The sequence below is a fragment of the Sciurus carolinensis genome, chromosome 5, assembly GCF_902686445.1.
Source record: "Sciurus carolinensis chromosome 5, mSciCar1.2, whole genome shotgun sequence".
NCBI lineage: Eukaryota > Metazoa > Chordata > Mammalia > Rodentia > Sciuridae > Sciurus > Sciurus carolinensis.
The window spans coordinates 26,047,764-26,065,994 of NC_062217.1; the positions used below are offsets into that span (position 1 = coordinate 26,047,764).

At 41.3% G+C, this 18,231-nt stretch overlaps 1 protein-coding gene across 4 annotated transcripts in view; it reads left to right on the forward strand.

Moving 5' to 3' along the window:
* Positions 1-18,231, forward strand: part of Mtus2 (microtubule associated scaffold protein 2) — a 380,442-nt gene that overhangs the window by 324,092 nt on the left and 38,119 nt on the right. For 3 of the 4 annotated variants that reach the window (XM_047553964.1, XM_047553965.1, XM_047553966.1), the window contains one exon: positions 3,280-3,346. The exons of the other annotated variant lie outside the window; for it this stretch is intronic. In XM_047553964.1, the coding sequence (XP_047409920.1) occupies positions 3,280-3,346 (67 nt within the window). The remainder of the gene's footprint in view (positions 1-3,279; positions 3,347-18,231) is intronic. 4 annotated transcript variants of the gene reach the window in all.

Consider the following 18,231-nt stretch of genomic DNA (forward strand, 5'->3'; position numbering starts at 1 on the left):
ATAGAACTTGCAAAAGATAGCAAACATTTACAAGGCCCCGATGATAATTGCTCTCAGTATTTGGTCTGCATTTGGGCCAGAATGGTCTGTTGTGATGTGGAAGATCCATGGAGCAGGATTCTGCTAAGATCTGACAGGTATCCCTACAGGAGCTGAGGGAAATGTTGGCTTTGGGATGGGAATTGAAGTTTGTTTGTTGTTTTTGACGAGTCTGAATGTTCACTGCTACACCTGGCTAAGACTGTTTCTCAACTGATAAATAAATACAGGTTTTAGCTCTCTGGCTGTGTTTGGGAATTAGAGGATATGAATATTCAAAATTATCCTTGATAGGAGAAGCAAGTTAATTTTTTTTTTTTTACTAGTTTAAGATTGTTTCAGGGTAAATAGCGCAATGACCCCTGTCCAAAATACTAAATTTTCCTAACTTTGTATCAAGTTGGTTGGTTGTCCCCTGGCAATATTATGCTGATGTTAGAACAATGTGTAACCCCTGGGATCAGTTTGATTAGGACACTTTCCCTGTTCTGCGTTCTGCATTCTTTGAGCTGCACCAAAACTTAGTGTAGGGTCTGGAGATGTGGCTCAGTGATAAAGTGCTTGCCTAGCATGAGTGAGACCCCTGGGCTTGATCTTCAGCAGAGCAAAACAAAACAAAACAAAACAAACAACAACAACAACAAAACTTGAGTAGAGGCTGGGAAGAACCAAGAAAGTGCTCAAGAAACCAGAGCTCAAGATGAAATGTAAATTATAAACACAGTTGATAATTACTATGGGAAAGCACCTATTAGTTATAGAATGTTATCTAGGTACAAATAAAAGAAAAAGAAACCCTGCAGCGATAGCACCACCTAACACTGGAATGAGCTTGCGAAGTGCTGGACACTCTTCTAAGTGCATCACATATGTGAATTTATTTAACCCTCACGACAACCCTGTGCAGTGGGCATGGCGTTGAGGTAGTGTCAATTAACCATTAGGAAAATGGTTAAACTGTGTTTATAATTTACATTTCATTCTTGAGCACTGGTTTCTTGAGCACTTTCCTGGCTCTTCCCAGCCTCTACTCAAGTTTTTGTTGTTGTTGTTGTTTGTTTTGTTTTGTTGTTTTGTTTTGCTGTGCTGAAGATCAAGCCCCGGGTCTCACACATGCTAGGCAAGCACTTTATCACTGAGCCACATCTCCAGACCCTACACTAAGTTTTGATGCAGCTCAGCCCTGAATTCAGAGAAAGCGAGGCTGCTGGAGACTGAACGGAAGGGCCTCACATTTGAGATGGGGGAATCCATCTTAGGTCATTTGGGCTGTTATTACAAAATATCATAAATTAGGGGGCTTAGAAATAAGAGAAATTTATTTCTTACAGTTCTGGTGGCTGAGAATTCCAGGATCAAAGTGCCAACAGATCTGGTGCCTGGTGAGGACCCACTTTCTTATAGTGCCTTCTTGCTCTATCCTCACATGCTGAGGGAGCAAGGCTGTTCTCTGGGACTTTTTTTTGTTTTAAGCATTAATCCCATTCATAAGGGCTCCACCCTCTGACTTAATCTCCTCCCAAAGACCGCAGCCCCTAGCAACATCACCTTGGGGATTAGGATTTTAACACATGAATTTTGGGGACACAAATGCTTAGATCATAGCAGGGTTCATTGTCCCTCCAATGATGGATAAGTTGCTACATTTTCTTAAAAGAATCATTAGCTACTAATTGTCACTTTCTTCAAAGAATTAATTATTAGCTAATAATTATTGATAACTATGACTATAATAGCTATCAATTTATTATGAAAAGAGTTCTGGTTTTGGTATTAAAAATACTGTGACAGTGCTTAGCAAAGGCCCTTTGGATAAACTGAGACTCCTAGGAACTAAGTAGCACCCTTGTTACCTAAGTCTAAATGCAGCAGATCCTTTAGTCCCATTGAGCAGAGGTTCATTAGAGGTGCTGAAACCAAAGGCAAAGGTGGTCAATAAGGAAAGAACATTGTATTAGTTAGCTTTCTATTACTATAACAAAATACCTGAGATGACTAATTTATAAAGACAAAAGGTTTATTTTGGGTTCAAAGTTTTGATGGTTCCAGCCCAAGATCAACTGAGCCCATTACTTTGGGCTTCTTACAGGCGCTGGAAAGCAATGACAGCATGTGGCAGAGCAAACTGCTCACCTCATGGCCAGGAAGCAAAAGAGAAAGAAGAAGAGGCCAGATCCCACAATCTCCTTAAATGCCCCCAATGACCTAAGGATCTCTACTAGGTCCTACCTCTTAAATGCCTCCAGCATTTCCCAACAGCACCACATGGGCCTTTGGGGGACATTGAACATGCAAAGCAAATATTCACAAGGTCCTGATCATATTTGCACTAGGTATTTGGTCTACATTTTAGCCAAAATTTTCTCTCTGAAAATCAACTTGCTTTGGGATTACATTCTATAGAGTGACAGATTTTCTTCGAGGGGTTAGTATCTCTGACTTATTGTCAGCATTCCTAATATTAGTGGTATTATTTAGGAATAAAGTCATAATAAACTCTCTATGGTGACTCAGTAACCTAGATCACACTTTCAGCATATCTTCAACTATTTCTCTATTGTGTGTCATAGGAAATATTTGATGTGAAAACAACTTAGTGGTCAATGAATTGCAAATGGCATTCTTTGCACTAAGCAATATTTGCAGTGTGTGATTTCCTCTCGTCCCTTCTACTGATACAATAGTGGAACAAAAAACGTGGAAACCTTAAGTACTGTTGCTGATCTTATTCCAAGGGTTAATGTTTGAAGTCAAAGCTTCTGCTCTGGTTGCCTTTATTTATTAGGTAGCTAACCAGGTGTGGACAAAAGGGTAAGTTTAAGGGGACGATGGTAAAATAAGTCTTTGCCCCTCAGAGAGTGACAACATGAACTTTTTCAAGGTCAAAAATCTCAACTAGTGATAGGAGTTAGCAGCATATAATAATATATGACAGTTTAATAATCTGTAGAACACAGATGTGCAGCAAATTGTGGCAGGATGATTTACAAGAGGGTAACAGAAAAACACAACCATGGGTGTTATTAATATTATATTGCAAGCTTTGTCATTTGAATGAATACAAATGAATGAGTCAGACTTGGCTTTGTAAGTTTTTATATGCTTATATAATGAGAAAAATTATCTCCTTAAAGGCTGGACTTATAAATATTTGCTTAATAAGATTCATTAATTAAACATGTGAAAGTACTTATTTAGCATAAAACTAGGGGACTCTCGGTATCCATTTTGTTTTTTCAGAATGAAAGTGCCCTTGTGAAAGAAAAAGAGCTGTCAATCGAGCTTGCAAACATCAGGGATGAAGTTGGTAAGTAGGGCATTAACAATGAGGACCATAAAGAATGTCTTTTCCTGATTCCTGTGAATGTGTAACAAAAGTAATTATGTCTCCTGTAATAAGCCAGTGCAAACCTGCCTGAACGAACGAAGGGTCTTACCCAGCGCAGCGGTGGGCTGCCGAGGCCTTGTGGGGAGCCATAATGTTGACGTGTCTGTTGTTATAAAGACAGCCTCGTAACAGTTAGCAGTGGAACTAATCACGCCTTGACTGCTACTCACAGATGGCAACACATCCGTCAGTCTGCGTTGTTGGCTGTGACAAGCACCCCTCCATCTAGGCACCTCTGATAGTATGCGGGGCTGCCTACTGTGTGCAGATGTTACATGGCTTCCACCACCATACATACCCTGCCATGAAATACCCTGTAAACTAGAACAAGATCAAAAACACAGATCTGTTTGGGTCAAAACTAGGAGGATTCCTGTTGAAATGACTAATCTTTGACCAGTGGAATGGTTTAGTTCAGGCAGAGCCCTGAGAGCTACCGATGAGAGGATGTGAGGAGGAATGGGCTTTCCCTCTAGCCCAGGGACTAGATGGGGTATTTGCATGTTCTCACTTCTTGATCTCATTTTCTTTCTTGACCACCTATGACTCCCAGGAGTCAATCAACAAATGTGAAATAATCATGGGCTCTTCCCATTGGCCTGCTTTTATTCTCTTTACCAGTGAGCTTTTCTTCTCCTTCTGGTGTGGTCCTGGGAACAGCTCACCTGAGCAGGTGGCTCCTCTATGAACCAAGGTCTCTATAAAGTTTTTTGAGATTCTCAAGGCCAAATAAATACGTACAGCTCCATTGACCAAGTAGATAGATCTAGGTGACTTCAGTGTCTCTGTCCTAACTACTTAAGTGCCATTTTGAAAACCGAGCATAAATTGAAAGAAAAGAATTTTACTTCCATTTCATATGGAAGCCATGATTGCTTGCTAGTGGTATGTGTGGGCTGTTGGGCCCTGCAAACTTTAGAAGCAGTTCCTGTTTCACAGTTTGGCACTCCGTGCTTTTTATCACAGCAACATCCAACACCTCAGCTGCACAAAGATTAGGTATCATCAAAAGGAATGAAGTGTGAGCTAGTGTTGAGCTAATGTCACACCGTGAACTAAGGGTTCCTGGAGGACCAACAATGACCCAGCATTGATGTGTAACCGTTGGATTTTAAGACACCCCACAATGCCCCTGTGAGTTTGCTGCAGTTAACCCTAAGTTTGCTTAGGGTACCCCAGCACAGAGCTTTGGAAGCACAGGCTTAGGGTTCTTCTTCCATCCTTAGTGGTTAAGAGAGTTGAGGATGAAGATGGCTGGGTCAGCCAGGTGCAGTGGCACACGCCTGTAATCCCAGTGATTTGGGAGGCCAAGATAGGAGGATCACATGTGCAAAACCAGCCTCAGCAACTTAGGGAGGCCCTAAGCAACTTAGTGTGATTTGTCTCAAAATGTAGACACACACACACACACACATACACACACACACACACATACACACACACACAAAGGACTAGGGATGTGGCTCAGTGGTTAAGCTCCCTTGGGTTCAATCCTCAGTACTAAAAAATAAATAAATAAAAAAATAATAAGAAAGGGTGGACTTGAGAGTCTCAGGGACTGAATTTAGCTCATGATTATTGGTTCCTTGGTTCATGCAGAAAAGTGTACAGTCCTGACCCATGTGAATTACACCTCCTGCCATCTTCTGTTCCTCTTTGAGCAAGGCATGATGGTATTAACTTAGGGAGTGACAGGGAAACATTGGCTTCATAGATTTTCTCTGAAGTTTTCCATTGAGGGATACCAAGTTCATAACCCTGAAATGCTATAAGCCAGCCTCTGAGTATGTTTCTTCATGAAATGGATGAATTTGTAGATGGTTCTAGGACTGGTGATTCCAAGCATGGGCTTCATAGGGGGACTTGGTTGGCCTCCCTGTCTTCTGGGTTCCTTGTAATAAAATGGAAAATCAATTACAGAAGAAAATGCTGATGTGGCACTCAGCAAAGGTGACTCTCGTAACTATAGCACCTTGAATCTGAAAATAGAGTACAAAATTCTCCTCTATCTTGGGAAAGAATAGAATGTATTCCTCCCTAGAGAGGTTTCTGCTCTCCCACAGGCAAACTCTGGATCTAGGTATGTGCAACTGATACATCTGGGTTTAGTGTGCCAAGTACAATGCTACAGCCCTCTGCATTTCTGGAAACTTCTAAATGCAACCAGGATTTCTCAAGGATTACATTTTTTTTAAGTCATTTGTTTTCTGCATTAGTGCTAAGAATAGAACCAAAATTTATCTGCCAAATAAAGAAAGCTAGTGGAGGCAGGGCAGAAGGCCCTGTCAGCACACCTGGTCCCTTCTGCCCAGCATCTGTCCCAAGGACACTTCATGAGCAAGTTTCCAATGCACTGTCCATATTGCATATGTGAGGGGGCATACAGGGAATGTGGGGAGACACTGTCAACTGTGAAATCCATAAATTCTGGAGTCTCCACCTGCACTGTGTTTCCTGGAATAAGAGAATGAAGTTGATACACCTCACTGCTGAATGATCCAGAGGAAGACCAGGTTAGCACCAGGCCCTTAGCAGCAGCCCTACCCTTAGGACCACCTCTTATTAGCTAGTCTGATGGGAGTCACTGGAAGTAGGAGCATGTAGAAAGAGTCTGGGGAAAAGTAATTTCTAAAAACTGTGAATTCAGACATAGAAGAAAGGTAGAAGCTGCCAAAAGTCAGAATCGTTCAGGCATATTTATTACAGATTCCAGAACAGGACTGGCCTGTCCTGCAAATCTAAAGCTTTCTGCTTCGACTTTCTCATACCCCATTAACTGCTGCTCTAAATTCCACCAATATCTGCTAGTAAGTACCCATCAGTCGTCCACACCCTCGAGGTGAGTAAATTCAGCCAAAGGCTTTGAGCCCTGATGAGCATTAGAGTCACCTGGAATGCCACCCAGACAACAGAATCAAAATAAAGACCTACACTTGGGTCTACCATAAGTATTTGAGAGGGAGGCCTCGGCTTCTTTTTTTTTTTTTTTTTTTTTTTTTTTTTTAATACCCCAGGTATTTATGAAGTACAGTGAAGTCTGAGAATCAGTGAACACACTGAAGGAGAGGGTCAGGAACAAGGTAGCTAACCATAGGGAGTATTTCCCTGTTGGCTTTGCTGACAGGTCACATTTACAAGATTTTCTCTTTGGTAACATTTACCGTGGAACAGAATCTTCAGGTCTATAGTTTGCCAATTCCCCTCTACTGGGAGGACTTGGAGATGCTTCATTCCATACTGATAAAACATTCCTGATACTTGCTAAGTAGGAATTCATCCGCAATTGTTTACAGGTAAACTTCAAGAACATCCCCAGAGTGATGTTTCCGACACCAGATGTGAGGGAGAGGTAGAATTTTCCACATCAACAAACAATGCTCTGAGACCAGTTGGGTGTCCACCCATTCCATTTAATGCTGACTCTTAACTACCCAGAGTTGGTGCAGACCCCACAGGTTAAGGACTCAATTCCACAACATGGCCCCCACTTCAGACTCCTGGGACTTAGGTCCCAGGAGACACCCATAGTTCTCACCAACTGGCCATAAACACATAGAGCTTCCTCCAGCCCCCTCCTCGGGTTCCATGATTCACCAGAAGGGAGCACAGGCAAGGTATGTGAGATGGGGGCATGCGGAGTTCACAGGCCCTCTCTGGAGGGTATCACCTTCCCAGCCCCTTGATGTGTCCATCAACCCAGAAGTTCTCTGAATCTTACTGTTTTAGAGTTTTTATCACTGTGTCTCCAGCCTCCCCACTTTGTGGAAACCAGTGGGTGGGTTGAAATTTCCAACCCCTCTAGTCACTAGTTACTTCTGGTGACCATCCCCATCCTGAGGCTGTCTAGGAGCCCCACCTGAAGTTCCATTAGCACAAGATTCATGTGTCTTCAAAGGAATGCACGATTACATAAGATACCCCATCACTCAGGAAATTCCCAGGGTTTTAGGAGATTGTGTTGGGAAAGAAATATATTTTTCCAACCCTAGACAAGGTGCTACAGTTGTGGAGAATGGTTTCATTGAAAGAGGCTCTGAGCACCTTGCATGTAGCAGGCACAGAAGTGACAGCATTTTAGAGCTGATGGGGATCATAGTGACCTTGGCCTGTTCCTTCACATTTTAGAGACTGGTCAACAGACTTATTCAAAGACCTTGGATAGAGCTATGGTATCTGTAAAGAGCACCAAGAAAAAAAACGTAGTTGTCCTTCATCTCAGTCCATTCATTCATTGCACAAATATTTTTTGAGCACTCAGGAAGCAAATTTTTTTTTTCTAATTTGCACAAAACACGACTCTGCAGGTTAGCTTGACCTGGTGCTGTGTACTGGGGGTTCTATGGAGAGCAAGACTGAGCTGAGACCCTTACAAGATTTATAATTGAGACCCCAAGAAGAGGTGCTAAGATGGGCCTGGTATATTGACAAAGACATAGACAGAGGCCTGCAGGCGAGGAAAGAGAGCACAATTACTACGCACCTGCTGACTCTGCCACCCCAGTGAACGTGCCCTGTACCAACGGGTGCCACCGTCATTTTCAGGCACAGCCTAGTCGGCACATCCCAGCAAAGAAAATTGCTATTTATCATTTTCCCATCCTGTTTTCATGCATCAAAGTTTTCATACTTGTTATTTCATAGTCATAAAACATTCTATAGTGCTGACAAACTAGAACAAGCTTCTCTCCTTTTGAGTATTTGGATTTTTACCAATTTTTTTCTGTCATGCAATAGCAACTGCAGTGTTTGCAAATTCCTGTTTTCCTCTTGCGTTATTTTCTAGGGAGTATATTCTCAAAAGCATGGATCAATAATTTTGAGAGGATTTCATATGTATTCTAAATCCATGTGCCTGTAAAATGTCCTTGATATTTCTTCTGTAAATCCAGATAAAATATTATGGTGGATTTAATCTCCATGTGGCTAGGCTTGGCTTGTAAAAAAGGAAATTAAATCTCTCTCTCACTGACTCATTCACTCATGCACACACAACTGAGAAGACGCACATAATATCTAATTATGTATCAGGGCGTGGTTTGGAATGAAGTCATTTGTGCTCCAAGAGTAGAGTCCCTGTGGAGTGGCTGAATTTGCCATCATCTGTGTTATGTTTTACTTCCTTGGGGACAGGGTTCCTTGGCATAAAAAAAGTTAAATCAAACCAAGATAGAATTCTAAGAGTCTATTGGTGCATACAAAAGTACAGTTCATGAACTGAAAGACCTGAAACTGAAAAATGGCACCAAGCCTCTAGGTTACCACAGTGCCCTCAGTTTATAGAGCACACGGGAGGATTTTGACCCTTTGAGTGACGGACTGTCATAGATTCTTTTTAAAGTCAAATAGAGCTGTTTAAACTGGTTCCTCTGTAGCTAATTTGCTTAATTTCATTCAAGCATGCTGACAGGACATTAACATTTGACTTTTTAAATTGCATTTACAATTTTTCCAGAAAATGTAGTTTTGAAAATATAACCCTTGATAGATTGATAAGAGATGTGCTTCCTAGAGGCAGATTATTTCCTCTGGAGAGTTCATGCCTCAAGTTCTGTTTGCTGCCATCAAGTGGATGTTTAGGGTTTTCTGTCTGCAAACCTGAAAGAGAATGACATCAGCTCATTGTTCCTGCCTTGCTAGAAGCCTCAGCATTAAAAATCGATATGGAGCTGGGCTGGGGCCCATCTGTAGTCCCAGTCACTTGAGAGGCTGAGACAAGAGGATCACAAGAGGATCATTTGTTCACCACCAGCAGGGGCAACGAATCCAAATAAACAAACTATTAACTAGATCAACTCCATCAGACAGAAAGTCATGCAGCGCAGCACTTGGTGCAAATGGAGTCTTCTGGCTGGCATGCCTGTCTGACCCCTGATGCTCTCCCAACCTGACCAAAGTCTTGTTGAAATGTAACTGGGGTGTGGTGGCACTCATCTGTAATCCCAGCAACTCAGGAGGCTGAGTCAGGAGGGTCGCAAGTTCAGGGTCAATCTCAGCAATTTAGCAAGAACTTTGATCAAAATAAAATATAAAATGGGCTGAGGATGTAGTTCAAGCTGAGTGGTAGGTGCCCTTGGGTTCAAGTTCTGGTGCAAAAAAAAAAAGAAAAGAAAAACGTAATTATATAAGACAGTGTGATGATAATTGGTCCTAACCTGTGTCCATTAGGATTAGGTTCCCCTACAAATACCCAAGTCCCAAAACAGTGGTAACTTAAGCAAGGTAGCTGTTCATCTTCCTGTTACATAAAGCAGGAGTGACCACCTAGGGTGGCTCTGCTCCTCAGTCCTCAGGGGACCCAGGCTTCTTACAGCTCACTGTCCTACCAACCCTGGAGGGAGGCCCTCCTCCTCCTGGTCCCACGTGCAGTTGTTGCTGTGGTCATCATGTCTATATTCCAGGCAGCAGGATGTAGGAAGGAATGAGCGAGATGCAGAGAGTGTGGATCAGCTCCACTTGGGGAAAGTTCTAGCAACTACACTTCACGTTACATCATGAGACAGAACTGAGTCACAAGGCAAACAACCAAGATTAGGAAATGTGCTTTTTGCTTTTTCTCGACATTGTCCAAATATTATCCTATTACTGGGGGAGAAGGGGAGAAAGTGTGCCGGCGGCCTGTGTCATCACCACCCAGCTGCCTTGACAGTAAGATAATCGTGCTATTCCTCAAGGTGGGAGCCAGCAAAGGACCTGGAAGAGGGTTTGGAAGACTAGTGTGGGCTCATTAGGTGTGGATTCTCTGAAATTTTAGGTGATATTTTCCCTCCCTCTCCCAACTTTAAAACAACTGAGTTAAACTGCAGACAGCAAGACGTCAACTACACAATAACAACAACAAAAAGCCAACCATAGGATTATAATACTATTAAACATTTTATGATTTATAAAATGTCTCTTCTAAGCACACTTTAAAGACAGTTTCAGCTTGTATAAAGAGAAAGATTAAGTTATTATGTGCTGCATAAAGAAATCTATTCGGATTGAAAGACATAATGTACTGTAAAAAGGTGGGGAAGAGATATGAGACTATCAATATAAAATTCGAGTATCTATATTCAAATCGTACCAAGCAGATTTTAGACCCAGAAATATTACCAAAGGTGAAAACAGACATTGCATAATGCATTTTCTAACTTTTGATAGTTATAAATTTGTCAAAAAGACAAAAGTATATATCTATGTACCTAACAAAAGAGCTTCAAAACACATTAAACAAAAACTTGTAACACTGAAGGTAAAATAGACAAGTCCTCAATTATGACTACAGAATTCAGCATTCCTCTCTCAGTAGCAATAGAACACACAGGCATAACATCAGTAGGATACTGAAGATCTGAACTACACTACCAACTTAACCTAACTTACATTTCTGCAACATCCCATCCAACTCCAGGAGAATCTTTCCAAATGCACATGAAACATTCAGCAAAATAGTCTATAAAACAAACCTCAACAAACATATAAGAATTTAAATCATACCAAATGTTTTTGATATAACACAATTTATCAATCAATATCTTGAAAGTACGTGAGAAAGATGCAAGTATTTGGAAATTAAGCAACATACTTTTATTTTATTTTATTTTATTTTATTTTATTTGCAGTGCTGGTGATTGAATCTAGGGCTTTGTGCATGCTAGGCAAGTACTGTACCATTGAGCCACACTCCCAGCCCTAAAACATACTTTAAACCAACACATGGGTCAAAGAGGGAGCTACAGGGTAAATTAGAAAATATGTCAAATTGAATGAAAATATAAACACAACATGCCAAAATTTGTGGGATGCAAAATTCTCTAATCAGCAAAGTTGAATCTTACTCAATTTGCTCAGAATTTGAGAGGGCACCCAAAATATACTAAGCACTGTCATGGGTAATCAGATGGTGCAGTGGGGAGGGTTATTTGAAAAAAGATTTTGATCTAGAAGGTCTAGTCCACTGTCAAAAATTTGAGTGTGACAATATAGTTCCAATATACTGATTTCATTGCAAGATGGACCATCCAGCATAACTAGGTCTGGGAATCCTGCCCTTCTTATAGAAAATGGTATCTGTTCTAAGCAGGGAAAAATTCAAATGATGTCAGCTTCCATAATTAAATTTTATTCTAGTAAATGTAATTTTCCTAAGTCATTTTAGTTTCTCTCCCAAACAGGTGCTTACCCATGCACAGTAATATCAAAACTGCCAACTCCCTTAAATGTACCAGAGACTGCATTTGGTTGCCATGGAAAATACATTATCAGCTACAATTCCACAAAACTACTACACTTTCTTTGAGGCAATGATTTATTCCAGTTGGCAGCAACACATTTTTTGATATTTATAAAATCCGGTTACATCTATATGCATAGCAAATTCTAGTTATTTTGTGTGGGAGATGTTCTGTTACCTTCTAACATATTTAGTCTTTTATGAATAGAGATAATTTTGCTTTCTCATATATGTTAATATTTAATGTTAGTATTTTGAAGCCTGCAGGTTTAGGGCTAGGATATAGCTCAGTGGTAGAATGTACAAGTGAGACCTGGGTTCAAACCCCAGTATCACAAAATAAAATAAATAAATAAATAAATAAATAAATAAATAAATAAATAAATAATCAAACAAAATAGTCTTCAGACTGATTCTTAACAAACTTGAACTGATTGACTAGAGAAATCAGATACCAGTGGCTGCCCCCAAGCCAACCGCCATGGGATAAACAGCCTCTCAAGATGTGGAGCCAGCTGGTACTCAGAAATATAATACATAAATAGTGGAGTATAATTTACAAAACCCTTTCATATACATTATTTCATTTGATCCTAACAAAAACTTTATAAAAAGAAGGTTCAGTAGTTAATACCACCACCATTTTAACAGAAAATAAATCCAGACTACAGAGAGTTGAAGCAAACCTCAAATCATGTAACTATGAAGAATAACACAGCAGGCTCCTTATCTCCTTCCACCATGACCATACCAGACTGCCTTGGTGTTATAAGAGCTACATAGTATCTGGAGGAAGATAATAAATAGCAAGGAAAAGACACAATGTATTATAGATTTAACTTGAATGTTGCTGGAGAACAGTTTTGCAAAATGCATGTTATAAATTGCTATCACATACAAATTATGCAAACATAATTGACTCCCACTTGCAAGTTTCTCTTGCACATGGATTCCCTTCACTATGCCAGGAGGAAGGGAGGGGTGTAACAAAGGCTCTGCCCTCCAGCAGTGCCTATGTATTGGCAAGACAGACACAGAAGCAGGTAGAATCAGCTCTCGGTATCCATGGATTCCACATCTACACATTCAATCAACAGAGGATCAAAAATATCTCGGAAAAATTACGTCTGTCATAATTATGCACATGCATGCAAAAAATGGATCTGTACTGACAATATTTTTTTCTGTCATTATTCCCTAAACAATACACTTTAACAACTATTTTCATTGCGTTTACATTGTATTGGGTATTATAAGTAATCTGGCGATTATTTAAAATATAAGGGAGGATTGCATAAGTTCTATGCAAATTCTATGCCATTTTCTATCAGGGACTTGAGCTGCAGATTTTGGTATCCTTGGGGGATTCTGGAACCAACCCCCACTAATACAGAGGAATAACTATAATCAAAATCCAGCATAGTAAGGTAATAGGAGTCTGGGAGTCCATAGGAGGATCTGTAACCCAATTATGTGACCAGTAAAAGCTCTGAGGACACAACAGCTAGGTTTCAAGGAAGTGTCCATGACAAATTATTCTTCCATTCATTTGATCCCTCTCAAAGATGGCACTAATGACATCGGTGACTTAGCTTTCCTACTGGGAAATAGGAAAAATTGTGAAGACAGTTTTGTTTTCTGTATGACTGTTGTAGGGCAACTTTTTAAGTCACTTGCATAAAAGGCAGGGGTCAGAGTTTGAAATACAAAACGAGTGATTTTCTCTTGGCAGATTTTTTAGCACTTGATTTTTCTTGTCATGTCTAATAGTGGTATGAAATTTTCTCATTCACCCAAAGAGCCACAGGGCCATATTCAGGTATTCAAGGGTACTAACCATCCATTTGCTAAGTTTGGCAGTTTATACAAACAAAACAATATGTAAATTGTAGTGTATGCCTGTAGAGTATTCAGGTGACTCTTTTTGATAAAAATTGCAATTTTTCAGTCAGACAGTCAGTTTTTGGGAAGTGAATTCTGCTGAAGATGATAACTAGACAAATTCTGCATTTCAGGTAACCATGCAAGATTTACTAGGTTTCTGTAAAAATGAATCTGAGAATCTGATCAAATCTAAAAGGTCCCAGAGTTGAGGGTGTGGCTCGGTGGTAGAGTGCTTGCCTAACATAGTCCCTGGGGTAGATTCTCAGCATCACAGGGGGAAGGAAAAAATAAATCTTAGGATTTCTTAACACAACTGTTTGCTTTTTAAAAAAATGATAAAGAGGGTGGTCAAAGTTTAGCCCATCAGAATGATGGCTCTGGGAGAGGTGTCTGGAGTCTAATGTAGAAAATAATCAAAATGCCAACTTATTAATTTACAATGAGAAATGTATCTCCTTATAGGCAGATCTACCTATCACCAAAATTGTCCTGATAGGCTGCTCTGTGGACCAAGATCAATTGTGTGCTAATGACATCTCACTGAGATAGCCTTGGCCATCCATCCCATAAGCCTTTCTTTCTAGGCCTTCAGTGAATAGTCAGGGGTCCCTATGGGAGGAGATGGAAGCTTGCTAGAAGCTTTTATCAACTGTCCATTCTCTCTGCCTTCCACCTCCAGACACGACAGAGTTAACTGCTACTGGATTTAATGCCCCATGGTATACAACTATGAAACAGGCAGAATATAGGAGACAGACAACTGTTTCCAAGCATTGGACAGTAGATGTCCTAGACTTGTTATCCTTAAGAAATGAGAAACTTAATTATAAGTCCTATGTTAGCTCCAGCTGTCTTTCCCCGGGCCACTCTCTATACCAGGGACCAGCAGGTGCTCCAAGCAGTGGCCATCATCTTACTGAGCTGAAGAAGCAAATACCAGAATTCAGGGCAATGAAGGTGACTGGAAATGACTAGAAAGTGTGAGACTAGCGTTGCAGAGGAGTAACCGGAGCAGAGAAGGGCCCCAGGAATTTGCTTGGTTGGCGGTTTGGAGGTTGGGGAATTACAGGTTTTCCTAGAAGGATAGGCTGCACTTACGCAGAGAGGCCTGCAGAGGGCAGCTGCTGCCTCTCTGAGAGCTGATAGAAGCAGAGGTAGCGCAGTGTCAGAGACGGTAATTCCAGCCCAGCCAGGGTGGCAGATGGCACAGAGCTTCTTATGCAACCCGTCCAGACCTAAATAAGGCCAGTGTTTAGGAGCAGAACCACCACCCAGAGTAAGACTTTCTAGGACTAAAGACAGGTGAAAAGATAACCACCCTGGCAAAGAACAAAGACAAGTCTGAGAGGGTGCAAGAGTCTGGGAATTCCTTCCTTACAGAACAAAACTGACCACTTGGAAGACAAGGTAATACAACCCCCTGCAGTGTATCACCCGTCATGGCATACTTAAAATTTTTTAAAAAAGATTGAAAAGAAGGATTCATCCATACTCGAGGAGGAAAGTAGTCAATAGAAATGGGTATTAAATGACCCAAATTTTGGAAATAGAGGATAAGAAAGTGTCTCCGGAGTGTGACTCAGTGATAGAGCATTTGCCAAGCATATGTGAGACCCACAGCTCTGCAAAAATAAAATTAATGAGATAAAACAAAACAGAACACTGACTTCAGAATGAACTTCATGAAATGGAAAAATAGAAAGCAAATCCATTTGCTAAGGTATAAAGTATTTTAAGAATTATCTTAAAATAATTTGCAATGCCTGTGCTGCATGGATGTATTCTAGGTGTTTCATTCAGAGATTGTAACCCATGAACCCAGAGAACTTATGATCAGGTAGGAAGACACATGCCTGCAAACGATTGTAGCATAGGATGCAGTACATAATCTGTCCTTCAGATCCTTGTTAGTCCTGGGTGCTGCTCTGGGCCCTCCCTCCTTCACAGTTTCCATGATCTCTCTGGTGACATCTGTGGTTTCAAGTACTGCCTCTAAGCTGTTCCTCCCAGGTCTGCCTCTGTATCCTCAGCATCTCTCTGGAGCTCACCTCTTGTGAACCACAAGCAGCACAATTCTTCCAGCTACCGCATATTCCCCACCTCAAAACAAAACAAATCTACTTCTCCTGTAAGCCCACATTAGTGCAAGTGCAAGGTCAACTTCTGTGATAATTAGATCCCAAATACATGGAGGAGAAAAGATAGGTATTCTTTTCTGATGGCAGAGTCCAAAGCAGAGAGACCCAGGTGTGTCCACGTGTCCTGCTCTGCAAAGGCCCCAACTTCCCCAGGATGTTATCGTATCAGTGTGGTTGAGGCTGATACACACAAAAGGCATATTTCAGTCTGAGGGAAAGGGAAAGAAGGAAAGTAAAGGGCTAGAGATTCCCTATAAGAATCACATTTCACTGCTTCACATCACTTCGGTCCAAACAGAGTCACATGGTCTCAGAAAGCAGCCAGGGAAGTTGGAAAAAGAACCCTTGACAGTTAAAACTTGAAGAGGACTATTTATAAAAGAAGGAAGGAGATGTGGGGGACAACCCAAAGGCTCAGCCACAGCTTGGTAGCTCTACTGGTGCATCACAGTTCAGAGTGACCTCCTGTGACCTGGGAGTCTTCCTGCACTGGACCCTTCCTTCTGGTACTTCCTATCCAGTAAGCCACCAGTCCTGGTGGCTAGTATTGAAAGTGTGTCCTAATCCTGCTTTCTCCTCCTCACTGCTATAGTGACTTAGTCCTTCATTTTACAAAAGCCTCTTCCCGGGTCTCCTTGCCCCCATCCTTGCCCCCAAGTGCATCCTCCCACCTCTACAGTTGGGAATTTATTTGAAATGCAACTCTTGTTTCTCCACTCTGGTTAGAACCCATTTGGAACCAGAAACTTGTTTGCTTCAGGGGGAACAGGAGTTGTCTCTGGCTGGAGGGGCCAGGGGCCGGGAATGGGAATGAACTTTCATTGTGTTCACTTTCATAGTGAACTGGATTTTATTTTTCTTTAACTGCAAAACTAAAAATTAAAATATGAGAGATGCTTCAGTAGCTTTCCATCATTCATAGGATAAATAAAATTCAAGTTTCCAGCAGGGCATGCTAGGACTGCCCTCTACCTGGTCCCAGGTATATCTCCTGCTGCTCCCCACCCATAGTCCCCATGGAAGTTCTTCTGACTTAGTGGCCTCTTCCTGACCTGTTCTCTCCTGCTCACCTCCCAACCTCTGCAGGCTTCCTAGAAAGCTCGAGTCTGCATCACCTCCCTCTCCATAGAGAAGTTCCTGCCCCCAGCTCTCCTGTGTTTCCATGGCACACTGGTAGAGCACACGACCCACTTCTGTCATCCTTCATGTATCCATCCCATTCTCCTTCCTGCCATGAGACCAGGGCCCCTCAAGGGTAATGACCATGTTTAATAGTGAAGGTTACTTTCCCAAATGCTTTGTGTGAAAGATCTTGTACTGGAGGAATTTAACAGCACATGAGGAAATTGATTTGGGAAAACAGAGCTGTAAAGAAAAACTCTAAAATATATCTTTTGCATTCACCAAAATAAAACAATACAGCAAACTAAATGAAAATAACGTCTATGGCATTTCATACATTTACATGAATTCTTACTCCCATTTCTTATGAGAGATGCCCCAGGCTCTCCTTGCCTGGGATTTTCACCAGATGTTTGCAGGCCATGTGAATTGCACTCATAAATGAAGGGGAGAAAATAATAAATTTTCCCAAACCCTCAGAAGCTCATAGTTGGTATAGATTCCTGCAACAACAACCAAAAAATGGATTAACAAGAGAAAAACAAGCAGGTTTATTAACAAGTGCAGTGCATACATCACACAGGAGAAAAGTAACTCAGAGCAATGCCTTAGAGTCTGGCTTGTATATGTCTTTAAAGAACCATAAATTTTAAAGAAGTAATAAGATAAAGCAGTTTAAAGGCAGGAAAGTGTGGGAAAGAAAATATACTGGGAATGAACCCATGGGTAAAGTTTACACGCAGATCCCGTTCTTCAGGTACCTCCTTTGAGTTAATAAAGGTTGTGAAGGAGAATTTACACCCTCTCTTTAGGGAAGGAAGGGAGAGTAGAGAGACCTTTTTTCTTATAAATGTCTGTCCTGCTTCAGGCAAACAGAGAGGAAACATTCTCACTCCCCTGCATTTTGATTCTCTTAGCTCAACAATCCTTCACATTTGGGAGAAAAATATTTTGGTTTCTTTCAGAATCAAAGCTGCCATTTACTAAATGTCTGAAATACCAGGGAGTATCCTTACATGGTTTCTACCTCTCACAGTGACCCTGAAAGTCAAGTCACATCATCCCTGTTTCATAGGCGAGACTGTTGAGGCTCAGAGGACCGTGCTGTTCACTTGCCCAAGGCTAGAAGTTGTACAGCAGGCAGTTGATCCATGGATTATGCAACTCCACACTGTGTCCCCATGAGCCCTCTACCTCTCTGCTTAGTTCCTGTTTTGTTTTAGTCTTAGCTTCTCCACTCACGTGATAATAGTTCCCAACATCACGACTGGATGTGCTGGTCCTTCCTTACTCCCAGAGACTGACAGCCCCCAAAGGCCCAGGAACCCGCCACTCATTTTTGCTTTCTGTGCTCTCTTTCTAACCGGCAGGGCATTTGATGTTTGGGTCCAAGTTTATTTATTTTTTCCAAGTTTACTTTTGCTCAGTTTATTCTTCCCATCAAA